At 43.7% G+C, this 27,771-nt stretch overlaps 1 protein-coding gene and 1 long non-coding RNA gene across 9 annotated transcripts in view; one reads left to right on the forward strand and one right to left on the reverse strand.

Annotated features, from left to right (window-relative positions):
• The window catches only part of LOC129834491 (furin-1-like), a 97,052-nt gene that overhangs the window by 26,972 nt on the left and 42,309 nt on the right, over positions 1-27,771 (reverse strand). For all 3 annotated transcript variants that reach the window (XM_055899531.1, XM_055899530.1, XM_055899529.1), the window contains exons 3-6: positions 15,709-15,807; positions 8,135-8,230; positions 5,456-5,584; positions 5,172-5,248 (exon numbers count right to left, since the gene is read on the reverse strand). In XM_055899531.1, coding sequence (XP_055755506.1) covers positions 5,172-5,248; positions 5,456-5,584; positions 8,135-8,230; positions 15,709-15,807 — 401 coding nt within the window. The remainder of the gene's footprint in view (positions 1-5,171; positions 5,249-5,455; positions 5,585-8,134; positions 8,231-15,708; positions 15,808-27,771) is intronic.
• Positions 24,560-26,955, forward strand: LOC129834492 (uncharacterized). 6 transcript variants are annotated; one of them, XR_008756271.1, is made up of 5 exons: positions 24,560-24,607; positions 24,647-24,767; positions 24,809-25,663; positions 25,783-26,721; positions 26,763-26,955. It is a non-coding gene; the product is annotated as an uncharacterized LOC129834492 (long non-coding RNA). The 6 variants fall into 6 exon arrangements; XR_008756270.1 differs by having other exon boundaries at positions 25,783-26,395; positions 26,435-26,955; XR_008756273.1 differs by having other exon boundaries at positions 25,783-26,313; positions 26,435-26,955.

The raw sequence follows: 27,771 nt of genomic DNA on the forward strand, positions 1-27,771 counted from the left end.
TGCTCTAGTCTGGAAGATGGGCACAAATCTTGGATCAGCTCCCCTAATCCTAGGCTAGAACTCAAAACTGACATTGAATTAGACCAAGTGCTAATTTTACTTTTATGTAATGACGTTGGGTCAATTGTCTTTGACCTTGCTTCAATTGACAACTGCAGTAGGTCAAATAATCCATCTCCGTCAGACCGCTAGCTGGCCGTTCCTCCTGGCAGAATTTCCCATTAGGTATGGATCTAGGATGAGCTTACCATGCCCAAAACCTCACCCGCAGGGGGAAAACAAAAAAAAGAACTTACGCTCAGTGTGAAGGGGCAACTCCATCCTTCATATGGGATGCAGTTGAGAAGGAAATGAGGCTGGTCCCTGAGGAGCTGGCAAGTCAGCCTGACCAGAACTACTGGAGCAGAGATACGGCCATCTCCATCGCCAGTCTTAACACCACTGACAAAGCCAGTTTTCAACTGAGCTGGCCAGAAAGTAATACATAAAGGTAAACTGAGGATAGGATACTGTAGACGGTGTTGGAATGATAAACTAGGAGAGGAACGAGACAAACCTCCCAGAAGTTTGGACTAACTTAATCAAAGGGCATATTAAAATAAAACAGGAAAGCTGATTTCCATGGTAAGCTAAAACAACATTATCATTGTGCTGTGAGAATGCTGACTTGGCTTTCTCCTTAGCTGGAACTCATATTTCATAGTTATCAGTTTTGATAGAACATCGCTCCCATACTGGTGTGGAACTGGAGTGCTGAAACCAAAAGGCTACAGTTTGATGAACTTTTGGGATGACGCAGCCAATTTGGTGCTCACATCCCCATGGCAACCAGCTGCCTCCTGAAAGGTCTTAACATTAGCATAATAAATGTTTATACGATGGGGAAACCACAGGTGGAACTTCCATAAAGACAATATTTCAAACGATCCAACTGTTATAAGAAAAGAGATTAACGAGACAAATATTTTTATGTGGGAAAAACTACAGGTGGAACTTTAGAGGTTTCCTACAGAGCAGAAACAGTGCTAACAGCCATTATGTCCTTTCAGGTCATACATAAAGTTAGACCTATTATCGTTGTGTAACATGATGAAACTTCCTAAGGCAGGTACAATTGGAAGCTGTAAAATACCGTCCAGTCCACGGAAGTCCTGGTTCAAAATCCAAAATGACACCCTATTACCCATAGTGCACTACTTTTTAATGATGCCAAAAGCAGTGCACTACATAGGGAATAGGGTTCCATTTGAGTAGCCTGTCTGTGTGAGAGCTCTTCACTCTCAGATGCCATATTGGGCTATTGATAGCTTGACAAGGCGCTCCTTCTACTCGCTGTTTTTCCTAACCTATATTAATTACTGAGAAGAAAATCATTTGTGCTCTCTGAGACTGGGCCAGTGGCCCCAGCTGATCATTAGCCTGCGGTAAATCTGGACAACTGCTCTGGCCCCGCTCCTACTTAATCAGCTGACTAATGAGTTGACCTACAGGACAAAAGGTCTCTCAGTGTTTATGGAACAGAGGCAGAGGGGGAATACAAAGCAAACATCTTGTGTAACTAATCTGAGACAATGTAAAATGAATCAACCTGGGTTGTTCTGTGGAGTGGTCCTGATAAATAGAGCCTTCCTCCCAATACTGACGACCGGTCACATTAGGAAGAGGGATTTAACGTTCCAAAGAAATGGGCTGTAATGAAGAACAAGCGTTCTCCTCCTCTAACTGATAGCAATATTTGATAAGTCAGAATGCAAACTTATAACATCAATTGAACTATTTTCCTTGGCCCCTGCAGCCTTGGCACAGACAAACATGTGTATGTACTAGACATTTCAAGCTGTGTGCACACAACCTGACATGTGACAGTGATACAGCGGAAACTGAGAGCAAAGACTACACACAAACACACATGCCTGCTGTTTCAAAGCAAGAGGTCTTTCTGTCTTGCGCTAACAGACAGAGTGCTGGCACCCTGGAGGCCTGAGAAAAGGTGGTCAGATGATGATCACCAACACTTACTGCTACCAGCAATATCCCCAATGTTTACCCAATATACAGCTACATTACTGTGTGTGTGGGTACAACTACAGTACAGTTAATCTAAGTTTCTTGTCCTTGATGGTATCTTGCAGCAAGCCAACTTAATGTAATGCACGATTCAAACTCCCTGGCTCTTTTTAATTAAAATATGAATAACATGATATCAGCCATAGTACAGCAGTTACAACACCGCGTGATAAAATCAACTTCCTCCAGGACATTTAAAAAAAATCTCAAGTCTACTTCCCACTGCTTTACCAAAATAACTCAAATAACAGAAAAGCCTCCGTGGGCAAAATCAATTACAAGAGAACCTCAGTTCAAATCTTATGGAGATTATCCTGCGCTAGACCTAGCTTTAAAGCCTGCCACTCCCAGCAGGGGATGGGCATTTTGGGAAACATTCAATACATAAAAAGAAAACCCCCTCAATTCCAATTTTAGCTCGCAGCAGAGGCCCCTAGAGAGACTGAGCATCCTGGTCCAAGACAGTATGGCTGCAGAGCCACAGGGCCAGATCACATGTTGACTTGGACAAACACAGGGCTGAATGGCCACATTGCTGCAGAGGAGCGTTCCTCACGCAGGGGAAGAAAGGGAGCTTTATGGAGGTGAACAGAGCTGGGCTTTCTGCAGGGAACAGACCCTTACACAGCCTTACAGAGCTCCAGCCTGCCGACAGGGTGTTTACACACACGCCTACACCAACCCCACGCAGTTACACACACCTCAGTCCTGCCACGGGGAAGCGAGGCAAAGCTGGGCGGCCGGAGATAAGGGCTGGGGTGAGCTAGGCAGGGGGGAGAGTACAAGCCAGGAGGATTCTCAGTCCAAAGGCATTTACTGCACTGTGTGTGGGGGATAGGGGAATCAACTGTCTGTTGGCTGTGTGTATGCTGGGGGAATAATAATGGATGGCTCTGTGTGTATGCTGGGGGAATAATAATGGATGGCTCTGTGTGTATGCTGGAGGAATCATAATGTATGGCGCTGTGTGTATACTGGGGGAATAATAATGTATGGCTCTGTGTGTATGCTGGGGGAATAATAATGTATGGCTCTGTGTGTATACTGGAGGAATAATAATGTATGGCTCTGTGTGTATACTGGGGGAATAATAATGTATGGCGCTGTGTGTATACTGGGGGAATAATAATGTATGGCTCTGTGTGTATGCTGGGGGAATAATAATGTATGGCTCTGTGTGTATACTGGAGGAATAATAATGTATGGCTCTGTGTGTATACTGGGGGAACAATAATGTATGGCGCTGTGTGTATGCTGGGAGAATAATAATGTATGGCGCTGTGTGTATACTGGGGGAATAATAATGTATGGCGCTGTGTGTATACTGGGGGAATAATAATGTATGGCTCTGTGTGTATGCTGGAGGAATCATAATGGATGGCTGTGTGTATGCTGGAGGAATCATAATGGATGGCTCTGTGTGTATGCTGGAGGAATCATAATGGATGGCTCTGTGTGTATGCTGGGGGAATAATAATGTATGGCTCTGTGTGTATGCTGGAAGAATCATAATGTATGGCTCTGTGTGTATACTGGGGGAATAATAATGTATGGCTCTGTGTGTATGCTGGAGGAATCATAATGTATGGCTCTGTGTGTATGCTGGGGGAATAATAATGTATGGCTCTGTGTGTATGCTGGAGGAATCATAATGGATGGCTCTGTGTGTATGCTGGAGGAATCATAATGGATGGCTCTGTGTGTATGCTGGAGGAATCATAATGGATGGCTCTGTGTGTATGCTGGGGGAATAATAATGGATGGCTCTGTGTGTGTGTGTGTGTGTGTGTGTGTGTGTGTGTGTGTGTGTGTGTGTGTGTGTGTGTGTGTGTGTGTGTGTGTGTGTGTGTGTGTGTGTGTGTACGCGTGGGTGTGGTAAGTGGCAGAGCTCCATTGGCGTTAGCTCTTACTCCGCCGTTTCACTTTCTCGCCTTGACAGCAGGAGGCTCAAGACCTATGGCTATACACACTAGTGTAGGAAGTAATGTATGCACTGTCGTTTTACTTGAGGCCATCTCCATCTCTCCTTACACCAGTCTGGCCTCCATGTGGACAGTGCCTGCTCCAGATCCATGCAGTCTCAGCTGGAGACCTTTGATTTCCACTAGCGTCTAACTATAACCCTCTTTGCCTGTCATCACCAAGCATGGTTAGCCTCAAGATTTAAAAAAAAGGGTATTTGGCTAGCAGCCCGAAAACAGCAGATTACGGAAAATCACAAATTTAAGTCAGAAAGGGGAAGCATGCAGGGGAGCAGAACGAGAGGAGCAGGCCTTTCCAGTGCACGGAGATTTGTTGTATTCGTTAACGCTGATGAAATTAATTCGATCAATTCAGAGCAGCAGGGAAGACATCAGGGGTGGTAGTAAACAAGTCTTAATGCTATCTGCTCAGGCCACTGCAGTAAAGCTGCTTTCTTCACAAATTCACTTAATCCCAGGAGATTTACTCCACTTAACTAGGCCACAGAAATGCCCTGGTAGCAGCTGGGTGATTTAAGACGCTAAAGCACATGCGTTTGCTCTCGATTGGGGGGAGACCCAAAACCCATTGAGATGTTCTCCGACCCTCTAAGAGTCTACTACTTCAATCTGTCTCCCGGCTTATTAAAATAACTCAACTGTCACATTCAACACATTCATTGAGTGCATGTCTCTTTCTCTTTTCACTCAGAGAAACTCTGCTCTAACAGCTGACAGACCTGGACCCAAGCCAGAGTGACGGTCCCCATAACTCACTCCATTACCCCACCAGCTATTCCAGATCCCTTCCTACGTCTCTCTCCAATAGAACCACACACCCATCTGATTGCATGAGGAATGACAGTATTTTTATGAGGACACCACAATGAATCAGACTATTCATGTAGAGGCGTGACGTTTCCCGTGTGATGCGTTAAATATTGCCTAATATAAGAACCATCCTACACGTCTCTTCTCTCAGAACTGAATCATAATGTGGCATGGGCACACGACGTGACGCGTATTTCCATGTTAATCATGCATTGACGTCAATGGTAGATTTGTATAAAGAATCAAGTTAGGCACGGTGAGATCAAATTCTGCTGCCACTGAAACAGTGTCTTTTTAAAATCAGGATCTTACCGGTTGTCGTTGAGTTGTGTGTATCGTGGCTGAGGGTCTGGATCTCCGTCGTTCACATCATAGCTGGCGTCTGGGTCCTATAGACAGACAGAGACAATCAGAATCACGCATCTATGATAAGAGGGGTAAGAGGGGTAAGAGTAAAAGTCTAGGGGTGAATACCAATAGTCCAAAATGGCCTCCTCTCCTCATCAACATGGATCATGGAAAGGAAGCCACCTTAAACTATTGAGATGCAGCAGCCCCAGCCTTGAAGCTAGGAGTAATATGATGGTGATACTCACATAGTTTGATATAAGGTCTGGGTGGTTCTTCTCTATACCATCGTCCAGGATGGACACCACCACTCCCTTTCCAGTGTAGCCCAGCTCCCATGCACCTTTAGCATTCAGGTCACGATGATTAGCATTGTACTGTGGAGTAGAAAACACCAAGAACAGTCAATGGAGTCTAAAGAGCCATTACAAGACACATATGTTAGATGACGAAAATGATCAAACATATCTCTGCATCATCAAATTAAGCAATATACCACAACTTGTTACCAACGTAATTAGAGCAGTAAAAATACATGTTTTGATAGACGGTCTGATATACCACGGCTGTTAGCCAAATCAGCATTCAGGGCTCAAACCACCCAGTTTATAATTGTTTTTATGAAATGAAAAAATATACCGCGATCATCTCCAAACAGAAATATTTAGATGAGTGTTTGGGTGGTGTGTTCCATGAGAAATGTGTCAGACTGCATTAGACATCAATCATAACAGAAAATGACTAAATCCCCACGGGAGGCAGACGGCATCCTGTGGCACCAGACAAGCTTACAACATCCTGTGGTGCTAGGCAGACAAAGACAGGCAGACAGGCAGACTCATCACTCAGCATGTAGCATCAGTCCCACACCAGACCCAGCATACATCTCTCAGAGCCACCCCGAGAGTCTCTGTTAGTGGACAACCATCTAGCAGGGTAATGGTATAGAGACTTCTACACAGGCCTTTTGGTATTCTCTCCACATCATACTTGACCTTTGGTCAAATACCATGTTTAATGCCTTGCAGTTCAAACCCATTTCTCTAGAATGCTGCCGCAATTTAATGTAATTTGTCTGAAAAGCGTCCTACTATTTTCCTCTCATCCAAGGCCTTCAGTGTCAGACACCACACCCCTTCAGTGTCAGATATCCATGGCCAAAGCTTTGGTCTGTGTAGATTCATCTCACTCAGAAAATCCTGCTCAAATCTGGAAATTACCCAGAAAATTCTCCAGGTTCTTGTAGTGGTCTTGGACATTGGTATTTCTGTATTTTTCCTATGCCTAAATTCACCATTCTTACTGCATTAAATATTGGCACATGAACAAACTTTCCTGCCGTCGAAATCTCACACTGTGCCTTGAGATAATGTTTTTTTATCCATGAGGGACAGACCAGTGATATGAGCTGCGCTCATACATAAGAATAAGCAGAGAATATCCATGAGAATATCCATGTCCTTATCATAGAGACACAGTGTAAACTGACGACACAGATACTATCTGCAACCAAGAATCACCTGGGCGCAGACTAGGCTCGCAGACGCTCATACAGCAGCACCCCATCTAGAAAACTGCTTTGCCTGACTGCACCCTTGTTATATGCACATTATACCTTTGCTACAGCTACATGCTCCCGTTAAAACTAAATACCCTTTCTACACTCCTTACACCCTCACAACCATCTCATTGCATACTCTCTACTCCTCGTACCTCACTCCACAGTAGCCTTACTAAACCCACTAACCGCAAGTAGCACCAGCTGTACCTCTCCATAGCAGGGCCCTGGGTTCCCTGCCTCCCTCTGTAGCGTGATAGTAAACTGCTTTAGTCAAATCAGTGTGCCTGGAGAGTTAGCTAGCGAGCTGTGTGCGACAGAGCTGTGAACTCCGGAGGGGAATTAAATGTAGCTAGTCACACTGGTGAAGTCAGCCCCCCCAACAGCAGCTCGGGGACATGGGGCGAAATTGGATTTGCTTCAGCTCCAGCGTGAGCGTGTTGGAGAATAAGCGAGGAATGATTGTTTGTTGAGAATTACAAATCAACTCTATTATATTGCCTTGAACCTTCTTTGAGACTAATTAAAGGTGGAGCAAAGTGAAGAGAAATCACAACTTGTTTATCTCACCGTTTCTTTTATGGACCACTGGATCAGACTGTGTAACCTTCTCAGAGTCAAAGTGCGTCACTTTGCATTTAAGATGATACATACAGTCAATAACTGAGACTGGTTTAATTTCAGTCCTTTATTTGTATTCACTGCCTCGTTCGGGGACTGTGCCATTGTCTGGGGAATACAATAAATAGATGAATTCAATTTAAGACTGGAAACCCAAATGTGTATGCCGTTGTGATAATGGACTCCTAAAAGACCATGGTCATTAAGCAGTCCATTCTGCATCAACCAAGACGCTTAATCGCATCCACTCCTTCAAACAAAGGGCCGCCATGTATTAATACAGTCTATTGGATAGAGTAAACTTTATTTTTTTACTCAGCCAACAGGAAACTATCCACTGAGTTATTGGAGAATGGGCAGACCGATCAAACAGAGCACTGCTGTGCCACTGAATGGGCTCTTATGTCATTTCCCTTTTAATAAAGATACAGGCTCTATAGAGCCCTGTGCATCCAGACATAACATTGCACACAGCCGAGCACAGGGAGGAATTACTGATGAACTGTCTGTCTCCTGACAACACCGTGGCTTCAGTGATGGGCAGTAGTCTGAAGAGGATGTTTCTGAAATTTCAGTCCATACACTGAGGAAGCATTTGTGGCTTATTTATGACAGCAATGAAGCACAGAGAGTGGGTATTGATTTCTCTCCCTACACATTTGAGACACATTCTTCCTCATATTTTTCCTATTGAGAGATAATAAAGTGATACAGATTGTTAAACGTCAGCCAGACTTGGTCTACTCACCAGGTACCACTGCTGGGTAAACTTGGGGTCTGAGGGCTCCGTGTAGATGTCCCTCTTCTTCCTACTCTTCACCACCTGCTGTTCTGCCCACGTCACCTGAGGAACACACACACAGACAGATACAGAGAGGCATCAGTCATGGCATTAAACAGAGAGACGTGATTACATTCAGCTTCGCACTCCATTAAAGCTGGAATCTTTAATTGTGAAACTACCACATTCATCACAAAACTACAACAAACAAGTTATTGCAAATTGTTATTTTTTTCCTTCATTAGACAGTGTACTAGTGAGAAGCAGCAATGTGTACTGCAATTTTTTGACCACATTGGGCGACACTCAAAACAAAAACAATAACAAAAGCCGTGGGGCAGACAGTGGCACCGTTTCCTCTACTGCGGATTCCATCTTTAAGTAGACTCGCTCACCATGCTAATATGCGGATGGGAACGCCACTACTACACTAGTAACAGGGATTTCAACCAGAGGGCCATTACTGAAGTAGCCGTGCTAAAACAGCACTCAATATACCAGAGGAAGACCAATGGTACAGGGTATAAGAAATAACGATGAGCAGGAGGGAACATGAGGGTCACCGTTTCCCCTGAATGAAAGAGATATCTAGTTTCAGCAAGCAGAGCGGGATGACAGCAGAGAGAGATAAAGGGAACAGCAATTCTAACATACGTTTCAGGAGCTCCTCATTAGAGACCGAGCCTAACGACGGCCTGCGCTGAGACTAATTACAACTGCTAGATGAGGTCAGATAGGGGGCCACACAGACACACAAACAAAAAACACATCAACATAGAAAGGAGGATATACACACAAACACTACGACACCCAGTCTTTATCCTCAGTCTCCCTCCTCGCTGTGCTCTGCCTCCCCACACAAAGCCCTGGTAATAACAGTAAGCAGGGACGGATTTTTCTGGATTATGTGCGCGATGTGTTTTATTTATTACTTTTGCCAGGTATTACTGCGCTGTTGGAGATAGAAACTGTGTAAGCGACCAATAAAATGTGATTTGAGCAATTCTTCTCTGGGAGTTCTAGCCGGCGTGCGGCAGAAAGTGTGGACAGAGGCAGATTGCACACAACGACAACCCTGTGTCACACCCCCTCTACGGGCTGCTGTCTCCCCGTACAGTGGAGTGGCTGAAAGGGACACAGGCAGAGGGGGAAGTGGACGAGAAGCTGCAGCAGGGAGACAAGAGAACGCTGCAAGGACAGAGAGGCAGGCATGAAGGTCAACCAGGAACCACAGAAGCCCCCTCTCTGCCAACAGCTCAAACCACAAGAGCGTCAATAACACCAAAGTTACTACCGACACAACAGGCACCTTTATGCGCTGCCATCCAACCAATAATTGGTGTAGAGAAGGTTTTTTTTTTTTTTTTTTTTTTTTTTAAATGGGGGGGAGAAATCGGACGTGTTTACATGAATCGGTGTTGAAAGGCCCTTGCTGGTTGGCAGTTGTACAGAATCACACTGGAGCAGATGCTTCCACAGTGGGTGGCCCCTTCACAAGGTCAACACATTAAGAAGAATGGGGGACTGGGGGTGGGGCGCTACTGTACTGACAGCAGCAATATGAAAACAGAGATAACATGGGTGATGGTCTGTGTCCTACAGCAGGGGATATCAGATGAAATAGTGGGGCATGGATAGGAGAAGTGGTTTAGGGAGGCTGAACCACTCTCACAGTTCAGTCTATGGGGGCATCACAATACAAGAGGCTCCTCCTCCATGTCTCCTCGTCTCTGCACTGACACTAAGGTAGGTGAAAGCCAAACAACAGGATGCCTACCAGGAATTTGCTGTCCCAGTTTAATGTCAGTGCAGGCAATGGAAAGGAGATGAGGAAGCTACGTTAGACTATTGAGATTAGAGGTTGACCGATTAAATCGGGGCCGATTTCAAGTGTTCATAACAATCGGAAATCGGTATTTTCAGGCGCCGTTTTTTTTTTTTTTTTTTTTTTTTTTACACCTTTATTTAATCTTTATTTAACTAGGCAAGTCAGTTAAGAACACATTCTTATTTTCAATGACGGCCTAGGAACAGTGCGTCGTTCAGGGGCAGAACAGATTTTTAACCTTGTCGGCTCGGGGGATCCATGCATTGATTACATTGCACGAGGAGCCTGCCTGTTAGCGAATGCAGTAAGCTAAGGTAAGTTGCTAGCTAGCATTAAACTTATCTTATATAAAACAATCAATCAATGACTGTCCTTGCTCCAATGTGTACTTAACCATAAACATCAATGCCTTTCTTAAAATCAATACACAAGTATATATTTTTAAACCTGCATATTTAGCTAAAAGAAATCCAGGTTAGCAGGCAATATTAACCAGGTGAAATTGTGTCATTTCTCTTGCGGTCATTGCACGCAGAGTCAGGGTATATGCAACAGTTTGGGCCGCCTGGCTCTTTGCGAACTAATTTGCCAGAACTTTACGTAATTATGACAACATTGAAGGTTGTGCAATGTAACAGGAATATTTACTCATGGATGCCACCCGTTAGATAAAATACGGAACGGATTAAACGTTTTGTTTTCGAGGTGATAGTTTCCAGATTAGTCAAAGGTATATGGTTTAGAGAGAAATAGTTGACGCGTTATAATTCCTGTAATAACTTGCGGCTGAATTTGAAAGGGGTTCCTTCGTTATTTTACCATTCATGTCTTCCGTAGAGAATGTCTTGATCTACTTCAAATAAGGTCTGTGTTTCGTGCAGGCTTAAACCGCCTCGACGTTTTGATACCCGTGTAAATCTCACTAGGATAAGGTAACGTTTGTCAACATATTTTCATAAATCCACTCTACAAATTGTTTTATCTTCGCTTATATTTAGCCAATATTGATCAGAGTTACCTTGTCCTATGGATATCTACACAGTTATAAAATTGGCACAGTGATGTAAGCCTACACGAAACACAGACCTTATTTTAAGTGAATCTAAAAATATCCTATGGAATAAAGGAAGGAACCGCTTTTCAGATTTTGCTAGGTGTCATGGGAATTATTACTCGCACTTTGGTTGTCAATTCTTACCATACCCATTATTAAAATAGGATTTCCTGCATATAGAAATTAAAGTTTTTGTTTTCAACATTCATCACAGGTAACTTAAATTCTATTTTTATTCAAACAGTTGAGAGTATTTGTCTCCTAAGCAGACTCTTCAGTATCATTGTCACTTCAGAGCTGTGTGCGTATTTATGTATTATATTAAGTTAAAATATGTGTTCATTGTTCATTCAGTATTGTTGCAATTGTCATTATTACAAAAATGTGTGTGTGTGTATGATATATATATTTAGATTTTTATTTATTTAAATAAATCGGGCGATTAATCGGTATCAGCTTTTTTTGTCCTCCAGTAATCGGTATCGGCATTGAAAAATCATAATCGGTCGACCTCTAATTGAGATGTACCATCCGACTTCACTCCATTACCCATGAGTCCACGTGGCTTCCTGTCAGGAAGCAACAGTTTCCATTGATCTCTAATCGAGGCTGCAGTCATGGAACAGAGTAGATAGTGTTGCTTTCCTCTCTTCACCCAGTCATCAGCTTTACACTCACCAGCTCCTCACAGACCCGTCATCAGCTTTACACTCACCAGCTCCCCACAGAATAATGACAACTGAGGCGACCAGGGACATCAAAAATAAAGTTCAAAAAGGAAACGGTGATATTGCATGGCCAGAAGAAACATGGTTTCCCCCTGACTGTTAAGTCTCTTACTCTGTGATTTACTGGCGGCCACAGAATGAGGCTAGATCAGCCATGCGGAGTGTGAGAGGGCCAAAAGAGGGAGGGAGAAGACCCCTGTAATTGTGCCATGCCACAGTCTGGGCTCATTCTCCTGCAAACAAGGCATTAACAAGGCCTGCTACAAGACCCCTTAATCACAGCTCAAGCACACTCAGTCAAGCATGCAGATTAGCTGCCGGTACTGGGCTCACTATGTGGTGTGTGTACTGAGAACACACATAGCACATTAGGGAGAAACTCACTTTCCATGAAAACAACAGTCTCTATGGTAACTCAGGGCAACACTGTTTACAGTCTAGATTTGGCCAATGGAGCCTGTCATTGCTTTCATGAACTCTGCCAACCACAATACAACCAGAAAGAACACTGTTGATAGTTTGTTACCTTGATGTTCCAGATGGTAAACCTCCATCCAGTTCAACCAGGGGAGATGAGATTAGAAATGGAGGTTCTGGACTGTTAATGAACAGTCTGCTAAGCTCAGACAGCGTCAGCCTGGGGGGGGGGGGGGGGGGGGGGTCAGTATCTCTGAGGTTATTGATTAAAACAGGTCAGTCATGAAAGATAGCATCCCAGAGTAGCTAAATCCCCTCTCTTAAGATGCACAGGGTTATCAAGTAGCGCCTGACTGCATAGAGGATGCCCAAGCATTTCACTACACACGCATTAACATCTGCTAACCATGTGTATGTGACCATTAACATTTGATTTGAGGATGGGAAGGCTAAAACTCACACGGCCCAACCAATCCTTTCCATAGGACTGCTCTTTTCAAATTAGCCTAACGGATCACCCCCAGAAACAGCATTAATGAGGCTTGTGTTTTTCATATGAGACAGGGAGTGAAAAACATTTTGAATGGATGATTTAAAATCAACACAATAAGAGAAGTTAACTTTGTCTCTGAGTTTTTAAGTTTACCACAAATTACCATCCGATCCTCAGTCAAGAAAGACAGACGTTTCCAATGTTAATTACACTTAAAGGCCTTTGCCAAAGTTTCCCTATCGCAAACAGAGATAATTAAGCAAATGTTTGAAAGGGGGAAAATCGGAGCGAGCCAGAGAGGGAGTCTCCGGGAATTCTTAAACAGACCGAGTGAGGTGGAACAGAACAGAGGGAACAGCTAGCAGTTAACAGATAAGATCTGCATTATAACTGGGTCCGGATACCAGCTATCTGAGACCGCTTTTCTCCTCGCTCCAGACCATTCACATACAGGACCCCGGCTGCTTGGTTAAACGCTGCTGTCCAGCAGATACTGAGCAGACAGGTCTCTGTGCCTTCCTTCCTGCTCTCTTCTCCTCCATATACAAACATGAACACAACCAAACAAAACACAACCTTAGGCTCACACCAAAGCAACGACCACAGCTAGAGTACTATTACCATGGCAGAGCATGGCTGTAGTGTTACATTGCTGTAGTAAAGGTAGCTGTATGGATTGTAAAATGATTAGGTCCAGGGGTTTTCCCTGACCACTGACCAGGAATAACTTGAGGTAATACTGATGGCTGGATTGATGGCATTTCTATGGGTATATCGTTTAGGCCTAACACAATTTCACTACAGCAATGGTCTTACAACAGCAACACAATATTAGAGCAATGCATCACCATTAGATGTGAATGAGCAGCCGGGCCAAGCCCAGGCATTAGCTCCCCGATCAGCGGGGTCTGTCAGCCAGACTGAGTTTTGGCAGAGTCCCTGGCCGTTTAGTCCACAGTAATGTGGGTCTTTGAGCAGGGTTTATTGCTGCTTTTGTTTGAGATCCATCTCCCCCAGTGTGACTGCTGTGGGTCACAGGGCTGACCTGAGCAGAGGAGGGAGGGAGGTGCAAGGAGGTTCCCCTTTCTTTGAGGTGCTCAGGGAGAAAAGGAATTCAACAACAGGAAATGGAGCGGCGGCGAAAGAGGAAATCCCATCAGTTGAGTGGTGAGGGGAGGAGTGGGGTTGGGGCGGGAGCAGTGTTGTTTTGGTGCTGTACTGCTAAGGGTAAGAGGAGATAGGCCACACACCGCTTTTCCCACCGTGCGCCTGCTCAAGACAAAACAGCAGCGAGACTTGGCCACACAGTTCGCTGGCTGAATGACCTCCCATAACGCTGGGAAACCAAAACATGGGTTCTCTACAGGAACAGGGCTGGGTAGGGGAGATGTCCACTGGCAGACTGCAGTAGCACTTAGTCCTTCCCTTAACACACAATGGACTTCCCATGACACTCCATAGTTACAGGGGATTTTCAATTGTGGGTTCCCAGGGGATGTCAGTTAGTACCACAGGTCTTGCTCATTCACACCTAGTCACCCCCATAAGAAAGCATACTCAATCACACACATGTCTGTTCTTGGACATGGGAGGGGAAGAGTACCTCTGAATCAGCAGGTCCTGCATACCTTTAAAGCTGTGTTTTGTACAGCATGTGAACTGCCAGCTACCCCCATTAGCAGAACCAGCCCACAACAGCACCAACATTAGTTAGTCAGGGGAGGAACTAGTGGTGAGTGTGACTGTGTATGCATATCTGCACGTGCATGTTAGCTTTTCCTGGACATGAGTCTGAGTTTGCGTTACAAGCTCTCTCTCTCTCTCTCTGATCTTCCCATCTGGACCTGAGCTGCGCTGAGTGACAAACAGCGGAGCGGTTCTGAACGGCTGTTGCAGATGGCAGGACATTCATTGTGCCGCAGTACTAACGCTCGGCTTTCACAGCCAGAGCCCAAAGAGCTACAGAGGGAAATGCGAGACCAGGAGAGAACTACACACAGCCCCAGCGACACTTAATCACAGACCTTTTAAACAGGGCCCCATCACTCAAACATTACATTTACATTTAAGTCATTTAGCAGACGCTCTTATCCAGAGCGACTTACAAATTGGAAAGTTCATACATATTCATCCTGGTCCCCCCGTGGGAATTGAACCCTGGTCCCCCCGTGGGAATTGAACCCACAACCCTGGCGTTGCAAGCGCCATGCTCTACCAACTGAGCCACACGGGACAAACATCCACAGTACACACTACATACATACATACATACATACATACAATAGGAGTGGAAGAGAAATCAGACATGACAGGCATTAGAAATCAAACTGGAAACCTAATCTATTCAGAGGTGGTTTGAGAATGAGATCATTAGACACCACAGTATAGCCAAGCACTGTATACGTGTGTGTATGTGAGTAGCATGTTTAGCATGCTCTCGCCTCCCAACCCTAACATAAAGGGAAAGGAAACAGACCAGGCAGATGCTGTAGGGTGTCCGAGACATCCATTAAAAGCAGGTGATAAATGAGAGCTCAGGTCTCTGGCACTCTGCCCTGTGGTTGTTAGCTCACCGTGGTCCCCTCTGCATCGACCCTGACCCCCACTGCCTGCCTAATGGCCGCTCCACAGGTGGTGATGTAGTACCAACGGCTCCGCCAGTCAAGTTATGGAATATAAGTTAACAAATCCAACCTAGCTACAGTACAGTGACTCTCAACCTCTTTCACATACTGCCCTCCATCACCTCTCACCTCTCTCACACTGGCTGTGTTGTTAATGGGAGGTGCATTACAGTATGACTCTAGATTAATGAATCATCTATCAACAAGCCCAATCCAACCCCCACCCTCTGTTGCGGCTGGTGAAGTCATGTTATTTATATAACCCATCCTCCCCTACACTCACATCCCTCCACCCGCTCTTGCTCCACACTCACTCTCAACCTCCTCATCCGCTTTGATACACTCACCCACCCAACATCATCTACACACACTCACACCTCCTCCCAAGGCGTCTTACCTGAGGCTCTTTTTGTAGACGGACGTGCGTCCCTCGGTGATCCGACAGAGACCTCTTCTCCACAGAACGGTGCCGGAAGTGATAGATGTCACCAAATACCTGCAGACAGACACATACACATAATATTAATAATCCTATCACCCAATACTTGCAGACACACACAAACAGTCATTAATCCCAGCGTCACTGATGCAGCATCAGTGTATCAGCATCACTACATGTTAGGGAGATAAGGAATTCAATTTGCAAGGGGCCTCTTTACACTACTTCTACGACACAAACTAGGTCCAGGAGAGATAATTGTGTAGTTAAAAATGTAATCTCTTTAAGAGATGTCTCTCACACTACTTCCGGGACAAGTTTTCCATTACCCCGTAATAGCTGCCTTTCGTCCTATCAAAAAAATAGAAAAGCCAATAAATAAAATTGGCGCAGGTAGAAGAAAAAATCCATGTAAAATAATGCTTTTCAGCCTATTCATTGACGGAAATACCAGTCCATGTAAATACATTAGACTGGTCATGCTTAAATTGGTCTATAGGTTACTTTGCATAATTGAGTGGAATTAAATTGGTGAGTGTACATTTTATCTGTTATGTATCTTATTTATCACACCCATATAGCATACAGATACAGAGCCTTTGAGTGAAAAATCTGTCATACAGCGCAAGCACTGCTGCTGAAGTCCTGTGCTTTCAAGACAACTGGGAAGGAGGTCAAATCAGGATTTCAGGGATCTTCGAATTCCGAGTTGGATGACCGTTGAGTTATATTACAAGTGCCCTTCCAAGAAGGCTCAAGTTCATTGGCCAGGGAAAAAATTACATCAAATCACATTATATGTACAGTAGCTTTGATTGGACTGATCATGTCAACATCTTACTTTCAAAGTCTTAGCTAGCAATCATCATGAATCAAACCGACAAGCTACTGGGAAATCATTTTTAATTAGGGATGCACGATATATCGGTGAACATATCGGAATTGGACGATATTAGCTAAAAATGCCTACATTGGTATAGGCCCTGTCTAGTTTAACGCCAGTGTGCAAAACCGATGTCAAAGCTGACGTGCATATCTATATAATGTAATTTTGCGCTACACGTGCAACACAGCATTCCTAACCAAGCCCACAATGTCTGCTGTGTGGGTCGAGCGGTCAACAAGTTGAACAGTCATTTGAAAGAGTTTTAAAAAATTCAGCGAGACAACTCAAAAGGCAAAATCCAGAAACGCCAAGATAATGGAATTTATTGCCCTTGACAATCAACCGTTCTCTGTCGTGGGTGATGTTGGCTTTCATGACTGGTTGGCTTTCGCGCCTGGTCGAGCACCGGTACACACTACCAAGTGCGCTATTTTTCAGATATTGCCCTACCGGTTACACAATAATAGCGTCATTGCTATTAGCTTCACGACATCCTATGGCATGCCGTTTGGGTCTTTGCGTGTCAAAAAGGATACATTTCAAATAACACTATGACGCATAAAATAAGCTTTTCATTTGACACGTCAAATAACACAGTTCTATTAAAGGATGCTATCAGTAGCACTGGCAAAGCTGTACAAAAAAAAAAGTCTGCAACCAAGCAAACAACGGCCACAAACAATGTGTTTACAATAGTGGGTTGGTAATAAAGCATTATTTGTTCTACCGCAACTTCTAGGGTAGCTAGCTAGCTTGCTTGGTACCTAGCTAGCACCAATACAACCTGCCTGAAAACAATGATCAGTAGAAAATGCAGTCATTTTCATTATTCTTAGCAATGATTTAGGAATCCGTGTGAGTAAGTATTAGCTAGGTAGGGAATTGTTGTTCGCCTATTGAAATTTAACTTCAGTTCATGAAAATAAATAGCTAGCCAGCTACTTAACCCTGTTGCCCAAAGCTAACGTTATAAGCGGCCAGGTAGCTATGTGTTATGACAAGGACTACGCACAATAGTGTAATTTGCGGTTTTCCTTCAAAATAAAAGTACCTCTTAAAGTGATGCAGAAGGTTACGATTGGTGGAATCATGCCATATTTAGACTAGATAATGTTAAACAAGGTTGGAATGTGAAGCAATAAAATTGGGTAGCATTCTACTCGGTGACACCCACAGAAGACAACTGAAGAGTTTTTGAAAATATTAGCATTGTAGCTCTTATCGCTGGACTGTGACTGTATGAAATCATCTCCCCAGTCAGCCTATTGTGTATTGACATTCAAACAAACAAGATGGCGCCAATAGAGATGGCAGCTTCGCATCAAGTCCTTAGGAAACTATGCAGTATTATTTTTTTATGTATAATTTTTTACACTGTTAGCCCAGAAAACCTTAAGTGTTATTACATACAACCGGGAAGAACTATTGGATATCAGAGAGACGTCAACTTACCAGCACAACGACCAGGAATATGACTTTCCCAAAGCAGATCCTGTCTGCACCTCCCAGGGCATTTGCACGGATTCCAGAGGCCGACCCAAAACAATGCTGTTGGAGGAGAGGGTGCCAGAGTGGTCTTCTAGTGAGGCTTCGGATGCACGCACACCACCCACCGCCTCCGAGTATATTACTCGCTAATGTCCAGTCCCTAGTTAACAAAGTCGACGAAATTAGGGCAAGACTTGCTTTCCAAAGCGATATCCGGGATTATAACTCTGTTTCAGAGGAAAAATAGCTAGCTGGGGACATGCTGCCGGAGTCCGTACAGCCAATGGGATTTTCAGTGCATCGCGCCAACAGGAACAAACATCTCTTGGTGAAAAGGGCGGGGGTGTATGTTTCATGATTACGACTCATGGTGTAATTGTAACATACAAATACTCAAGTCCTTTTGTTCACCTGACCTAGAATTCCTCAAAATCAAATGGCGACCGTATTTTCTCCTAAGACAACTTTCCTCGGTTATCGTCACAGTCGTGTATATCCACCCGCAAGTGGATACCAAGACGGCCATCAAGGAACGTCACTCGACTTTATGCAAACCATATATCCTGAGGCTGCATTAATTGTAGCTGGGGATTTTAACATAACTAATCCGAGAACAAGGCTACCTAAATTCTATCAGCATATCGATTGCAGTACTCGAGTGAGTAACACACTCGACCTCTGCTACTCTAACTTCCGCGAAGCATACAAGGCCCTCCCCCAACCTCCTTTTGGCAAATCTAACCATGACTCCATCTTGTTGCTCCCCTCCTATAGGCAGAAACATATACAGGAACCGACCGTGCTTAGGTCTATCCAATGCTGGTCTGACCAATCCGAGTCCACGCTTCAAGATTGCGTCGATCACGTGGACTGGGATATGTTCCGGATAGCCTCAGACAATAACATTGATGTATACGCTGACTCGGTGAGCGAGTTTATAAGGAAGTGTATAAGAGATGTTCTACCCACTGACTATTAAAACCTTGCCTAACCAGAAACCCTGTATTGATGGCAGCATTCACACAAAACTGAAAGCATGCAATTCAACGGCTCAAACACGAGACGCATGTGGCAGGGTCTACAGACAATCACGGGACTGCAAAAAGAAAACCAGCCCCGTCGGGAACATCAATGTATTGCTTCCAGACAAATTAAAACAACTTCTTTGCGCGCTTTGAGGACAATACAGTGCCAACGACACGGCCAGCTACCAAAGACTGTGGGCTCTCCTCAGTGGCCAACGTGAGTAAAACATTTAAAACATGTTAACCCTCGCAAGGCTGCCGACCCAGACAGCATCCCTAGCCACGTCCTCAGAGCATGCACAGACCAGCTGGTGTTTACGGACATATTCAATCAATCCCTATCCCAGTCTGCTGTCCCCACATGCTTCAAGATGGCCACCATTGTTCCTGTTCCCAAGAAAGATAAGGTAACTGACGACTATCTGTCATCATGAAGTGCTTTGAGAGACTAGTCAAGGATTATATCACCTCCACCCTACCTGTTATCCTAGACCTACTCCAATTTGCTTACCGCCCCAATAGGTCCACAGACAATGCAATCGCCATCACAATCACAAACTGCACAATCCCATCTGGACAAGAGGAAAACCTATGTAAGAATGATGTTCATTGCCTACAGTTCAGCATTCAACACCATAGTACCCTCCAAACCCTGGGTCTCGATCCCACCCTGTGCAACTGGGTCCTGGACTTCCTGACGGGCCACCCCCATGTGGTGAAGATAGTGTCATGACGTTGGCCTGTTGGGGAGGTTTATGACCCCCATAAATACCTTTCCCCTTTTCTCTCTCTCTACTTTATAGAGTTGACTCTTGTAAAGCCTTCGTAACATAGAGAGTCTGGTAACATCAAAAGGTGGGAAACGGAACCACATTTCGGTAATCCAACCAGTTGAAAATATGCGTTGGTACTTAACTTCTAAGATAGGGGGCAGCATTTTCACGTTTGAATGAAAAGCATGCCCAAATTCAACTGCCAGCTACTCATCCCCAGAGATAAGATGTGCATATTATTAGTAGATTTGGATAGAAAACACTGAAGTTTCAAAAACTGTTTGAATCATTTCTGAGTATAACAGAACTTATTTAGCAGGCGAAACCCCGAGGACAAACCATTCAGATTGTTTTATTTTTTGGTGGTCACTCTTTTCAATGGGTTTTCATTGGTAATCCAGATTTCTAATTTACCTTGTTGCAGTTCCTACCGCTTCCACTGGATGTCAACAGTCTTTAGAAATTGGTTGAGGTTTTTTCCTTTGTGTAATGAAGAAGAACGGCCATCTTGAACGAGGGTCACTTGAAGTGTACTGTTTGTTAGAGGCGCGTGACCAGAAAGCTAGCTACAGGTTGTTTTAATCCTGTATTGAACACAGATCATCCCTTCTTCAATTTGATTGATTATTCACGTTAAAAAATACCGAAAGTTGTATTACAAAAGTAGTTTGAAATGTTTTGGCAAAGTTTACAGGTAACTTTTGAGATATTTTGTAGTCACGTTGCACAAGTTAGAACCGGTGTTTTTCTGGATCAAACGCGCCAAATAGATGGACATTTTGGATATATATAGACGGAATTAATCGAACAAAAGGACCATTTGTGATGTTTATGGGACATATTGGAGTGCCAACAACAGAAGCTCGTCAAAGGCATTAATGATATTTTTATTTCTGCGTTTTGTGTCGCGCCTGCAGGGTTGAAATATGCTTCTCTCTCTTTGTTTACTCTGTTGCTATCCTCAGATAATAGCAGTGTTTGCTTTCGCCGAAAAGTCTATTTGAATTGACATGTTGGCTCTGACATAATTTGTAATCAATGTATGATCCATTCTGTGTAGATGTAATTCTGTGTGATTATTTAGATATTTAGTAAACAATTTTGTATTGCTGAATCAACTTGTTAGCCAGGGTTCCCGTGTGGCTCAGTTGGTAGAGCATGGCGCTTGCAACGCCAGGGTTGTGGGTTCATTCCCCACGGGGGGACCAGGATGAATATGTATGAACTTTCCAATTTGTAAGTCGCTCTGGATAAGAGCGTCTGCTAAATGACTTAAATGTAAATGTAAATGTAAAACCAAGAATTTACAACTTTCAGATGAGACTGAATAAGGCGGGGATTAAATATTGACTGCTATTGAGGTAAAAGATGACCAGGTCTTTAAGAGTTTATTCGAAAGATAACAGCTCTATAAACATTCTTTCATGGTGCCCCAACTTTCTAGTTAATTACATCTACATGATTAGTTTAATCAGGTAATATTAATTACAGAGAAATTATTTTACAGAATAGCATGTCATATCACTTAATCCGGCATAGGCAAAGACACGACAGTAGGAAACAACATCTCCACTCCGCTGATCCTCAACACTGGGGCCCTACAAGGGTGCGTTCTCAACCCTCTCCTGCACTCCCTGTTCACCCACAACTGTGTGGCCATGCACGCCTCCAAGCTTGCAGACAACACCACAGTGGTAGGCTTGATTACCAACAACGACGAGACAGCCTACGGAGAGGTGGTGAGGGCCCTCGGAATGTGATCTCCGGAAAATAACCTCACTCAATGTCAACAAAACAAAAGAGATGATCGTGGACTTCAGGAAACAGCAAAGGGAGCACCCCCGATCCACATCGACGGGACAGCAGTGGAGAAGGTGGAAAGTTAAGTTCCTCGGTGTTCATGAATACTGTCGCTGTACATTTCAAAAGTGCTGAACAAATAGTTATATTGACTACGTGCATCTGCTGTTGGTACAGTTTTATGTAGGCCCTAACAGTTTGTGGGCACCACTTGTCACCGTTATAGTGCAATGAATGTATTGTTTAGTGGCTTTGCTGGCATGCATCCCACTTTTTTTCCTCGCCCCACCAAGATCTACATTCTAAAATCGCCACTGAGCCTAGGCATACTGGTTGTAAGAATTTGGGATCTATCGTCCCACAACTGTCCCAGAGTCCGTTTGAAATAGGCTATTTCTTTCTCGACAAGCTGACCAATAGAATAGGCAGCCTAAACTTCTTTACTATAGTAGATTGACATATGCCAGTGATTTTGCTGTTCGTTACTCGTCTTGTTGGCTGAGGAAGAGTAAATATGGACAGTTCCATGTTCAAAGTGAACATCAGAATCGGTAAGGACAGCACATCGTTGAATCCTCAACTTACATGTTCCGTTAATATAAATTACCATATTCTAAATGTGATTTCTGTCATTCTGCGCACCATGGGTGGACGCCTTAATCAGGTTACGCACCCAATGCATATGGGTCTGGAGAATTTCTCAAATGTCCGGTATATTCAAATGTTGCCGGTCAAATGTTTTCCTAAAGGGGAACCCTGAGGGGAATCCTGCTCCGACGGTAGTGTTGGAGACATAGCCCCCTCTGAGTGGTACAGTGCAAAGACAATGGCTCTCCCACACCACATGAACCTGCAAGAATTACCTTTATACCAGCAGACAGCATTTTTGCTTTTAAAAGTATCCACACATTCGTGAATCATTGCACTAAATCAAGTGTGCAACAAGATTTAGTTGAGAAGCTCCTGTATAGTTTGAATAGCAATTTTTGTTTTGTTTGTTTATATACTATGATATTTACGGTATGCTAATAGCTGCACTCACAAGACACAGGAATGTGGTTTTTGGCCACACCACATCCCAGGCTAGTGTAAACATAAAAGTTGCAAATCTGATGTTGAAGATAGATCACTAGATACTTTACAAATGTAAATCCACCCGTATTATACATGAAGGGGTGTTTAGACAGAAGCCAGACAATATGTCCTGTTAAAGTGAATTCAATCCATAGGAGGTCCTAGTGTCTTCAGGTTTTTCCTTTCAATTAAGACCTAGAGAACCAGGTGAGTTCTTTACTAATTAGTGACCTTAATTCATCAATCAAGTACAAGGGAGGAGCGAAAACCCACAGACACTCGGCCCTCCGTGGAATGAGTTTGACACGTGTGTTAAAGTTGAGGATGAAACAGCCAATTCATTCTGACTTATGGATTCATGAAAATATACATAGGAATCCATTCATCTCATTGTGATTCCATTAAGTCAAGGAATTTGATCACCAGTATTCATCATCAAACAGTATATGTAATCCCTCTAGCATTGTTTATACAGCTATTTTCATGAGTTACAGCTGAGTTCCTGGAGAGACTGAGGGGGTGACAACGCTGCAGTAAACATACCCTGTCTGAGTTACTGTACCACAAAACACCCACACTTCAGCTGCTCTCAGAGCTCAGGAGGAAACTACCTGCCCTGCTTTGACACCTTCTCTAGAAAGCTCAGACAAAGTTTAAAAAAAGGAAGTGCCGCAATGTAGAGAAGTTTCTTGCCACAAGTGCATGGACTAGCTCAGAACAGAAGTCAAGGAGAAAGCACACAGTTGGAAAATAGCATAGAGAAATGATATCAGGCTGATCCTGTACAGTACTCTACCAAGTGAAGAAGGGAGGCAGATGTGGAACAGTCTCTAACCTGGTGTACTCCAGCAGGGCCTAACAACGCAGCATTACAGCGACACTAATTGAGAACGAGCTGCACTAACGACCTGACGGAGGGTAGCGGAGCGCTACGGGCCCTGGTTAAAACAAGGTCAATGGCAGGATCACAGCTGCTGCCCTGGCCGTGACCTCACTGAGTAAGATGGTTTGGGACACAGTGTGTGTACAGTGCACGTATGTTTAAGAGAAACTGTCTGACACACAGAGACCTGGTTAAACAGGGCACAGGTCATGTCTGTCCCATAATCCTCTGCCCTCAGTCCAGTCATTGCGGGTGCAGAGATTATTATAACCACACAATAACACCTCTAGTCCTGGGCTAAATATGTGAAAACACACAGTTGATGAGTCAACCTTCCATATGCCCTCTGCACCTTTCCTAATGACAGAGCAGCATGTGATGGTAGACGGTAGTCTGGTGGTGTGGAGGGGCTGGGCATCAATCCCTCCCCCGCTAAGAATGACAGAGCCAGAGACAGGAAGTGTGAAGTTGGAGCACTGTCAGACCAGAAAGACCAAATGAGGCCCTCAGCAATCAAAAAGGATTAATGTTCAGAGAGAGAGAGTGCTGAACCGCCCACCCAGAACTTGTGAATGAGCAGAGCTCAACCTAATGGCAGCCTGATGGGTTCTGAATGGCCAATTAATGATTTCATTAGAAAGAATGGAAGTGTATAAATCACTGTAGCTAACTAAAGCCTGCCAGTTAGACGTGTCATGTCTACAGCATTAACATTTAACATTTAAGTCATTTAGCAGACGCTCTTATCCAGAGCGACTTACAAGTACATACATTCATACTTTTTTTTTTATTTTTTGTACTGGCCCCCCGTGGGAAATGAACCCACAACCCTGGCGTTGCAAGCGCCATGCTCTACCAACTGAGCTACACGGGGCCCCGTACTGTAGGTGGATCATAACATGTCTACAGCATTAACACACTACTGTAGGTGGATCATAACATGTCTACAGCATTAACAGTACTGTAGGTGGATCATAACATGTCTACAGCATTAACACACTACTGTAGGTGGATCATAACATGTCTACAGCATTAACAGTACTGTAGGTGGATCATAACATGTCTACAGCATTAACACATTACTGTAGGTGGATCATAACATGTCTACAGCATTAACACACTACTGTAGGTGGATCATAACATGTCTACAGCATTAACACATTACTGTAGGTGGATCATAACATGTCTACAGCATTAACAGTACTGTAGGTGGATCATAACATGTCTACAGCATTAACACACTACTGTAGGTGGATCATAACATGTCTACAGCATTAACACATTACTGTAGGTGGATCATAACATGTCTACAGCATTAACACATTACTGTAGGTGGATCATAACATGTCTACAGCATTAACAGTACTGTAGGTGGATCATAACATGTCTACAGCATTAACACACTACTGTAGGTGGATCATAACATGTCTACAGCATTAACACATTACTGTAGGTGGATCATAACATGTCTACAGCATTAACACATTACTGTAGGTGGATCATAACATGTCTACAGCATTAACACACTACTGTAGGTGGATCATAACATGTCTACAGCATTAACACATTACTGTAGGTGGATCATAACATGTCTACAGCATTAACACATTACTGTAGGTGGATCATAACATGTCTACAGCATTAACACACTACTGTAGGTGGATCATAACATGTCTACAGCATTAACACACTACTGTAGGTGGATCATAACATGTCTACAGCATTAACACATTACTGTAGGTGGATCATAACATGTCTACAGCATTAACACATTACTGTAGGTGGATCATAACATGTCTACAGCATTAACAGTACTGTAGGTGGATCATAACATGTCTACAGCATTAACACATTACTGTAGGTGGATCATAACATGTCTACAGCATTAACACACTACTGTAGGTGGATCATAACATGTCTACAGCATTAACACATTACTGTAGGTGGATCATAACATGTCTACAGCATTAACACATTACTGTAGGTGGATCATAACATGTCTACAGCATTAACAGTACTGTAGGTGGATCATAACAGATCTACAGCATTAACACATTACTGTAGGTGGATCATAACATGTCTACAGCATTAACAGTACTGTAGGTGGATCATAACATGTCTACAGCATTAACACACTACTGTAGGTGGATCATAACATGTCTACAGCATTAACACATTACTGTAGGTGGATCATAACATGTCTACAGCATTAACACATTACTGTAGGTGGATCATAACATGTCTACAGCATTAACACACTACTGTAGGTGGATCATAACATGTCTACAGCATTAACACACTACTGTAGGTGGATCATAACATGTCTACAGCATTAACACACTACTGTAGGTGGATCATAACATGTCTACAGCATTAACACAGTACTGTAGGTGGATCATAACATGTCTACAGCATTAACACATTACTGTAGGTGGATCATAACATGTCTACAGCATTAACACATTACTGTAGGTGGATCATAACATGTCTACAGCATTAACACACTACTGTAGGTGGATCATAACATGTCTACAGCATTAACACATTACTGTAGGTGGATCATAACATGTCTACAGCATTAACAGTACTGTAGGTGGATCATAACATGTCTACAGCATTAACACACTACTGTAGGTGGATCATAACATGTCTACAGCATTAACACATTACTGTAGGTGGATCATAACATGTCTACAGCATTAACACATTACTGTAGGTGGATCATAACATGTCTACAGCATTAACAGTACTGTAGGTGGATCATAACATGTCTACAGCATTAACACACTACTGTAGGTGGATCATAACATGTCTACAGCATTAACACATTACTGTAGGTGGATCATAACATGTCTACAGCATTAACACATTACTGTAGGTGGATCATAACATGTCTACAGCATTAACACACTACTGTAGGTGGATCATAACATGTCTACAGCATTAACACACTACTGTAGGTGGATCATAACATGTCTACAGCATTAACACACTACTGTAGGTGGATCATAACATGTCTACAGCATTAACACATTACTGTAGGTGGATCATAACATGTCTACAGCATTAACACAGTACTGTAGGTGGATCATAACATGTCTACAGCATTAACACATTACTGTAGGTGGATCATAACATGTCTACAGCATTAACACATTACTGTAGGTGGATCATAACATGTCTACACCAAATGAGGGCACTGCTTTAGAAAACCAGAGAATGACTTCAGACTGAATCTTGGCAGACTATGTAATAATAAATAGTACAATATGTTTATCCTGGCTGTGACAAAGCCTAGGGCTGGGACATGGCTAGGAAGGACTATTCTGAATTAATAGGCCTAGCATGACCCAGCTACAGTATGGCCCTTATATAACCAAGTTGACCATTTAGGCTGGGGTATTTCAGGCCACATAGTGACTGTGTCGTTTTGTCTTGGCTAGCAGCGTCAGTACAGTACCGTTTAGACGCTGCAGTGGAGGGGAAATAGAACACCCTTCCTCCACTCTGGGGGGGGGGGGGGGGGGGGGGGGGGGGGGGAGGTTCAGCCTCTCTTGTTCCCATTTAAATCCCAGAAAACAGGCCGGCTCAAAGCAGGTCAACACAAATATCCCCCCTCTCAGAACACAGCCAGCGGAAAATAGAGAGGCAATAACCCAGAAAGAGCATATGACATGATTCACAATGAGATGCCTCCCAGAGCCCGACCCACCACCACAAAAGAGATGGGGAGAGAGGAAATGTGTGTGTGTGTGTGTGTGTGTGTGAATAAGAACAGAATGTAAACCCATGAGAGAGGGAGATGAAAATGGAATAAAATGCTGACATCACATAAGCATGAGCGGCTCCACAGAGCCCATTGTCCTGTCCAGAGATGGAAGAGATCGGATGCTAAAGAAAGAAGGGAAGAAGACCTGGAGCGCTGAGGGCCCCATTGTGTGTGAGCCTAGATAACAGCCTGAGAGGGTGGGCTTCGATCAAAGACTTGAGGGAGGTGGAGGGGGGAGATATGTAGATATGGCTTCAACAGAGAGCCGCACGGTCCATTAAGGCAGCTCTTAAATCACATCAACACCAAGTAAAAGGGACGCG

Source organism: Salvelinus fontinalis, chromosome 35 (assembly GCF_029448725.1).
Source record: "Salvelinus fontinalis isolate EN_2023a chromosome 35, ASM2944872v1, whole genome shotgun sequence".
Classification (NCBI taxonomy): domain Eukaryota; kingdom Metazoa; phylum Chordata; class Actinopteri; order Salmoniformes; family Salmonidae; genus Salvelinus; species Salvelinus fontinalis.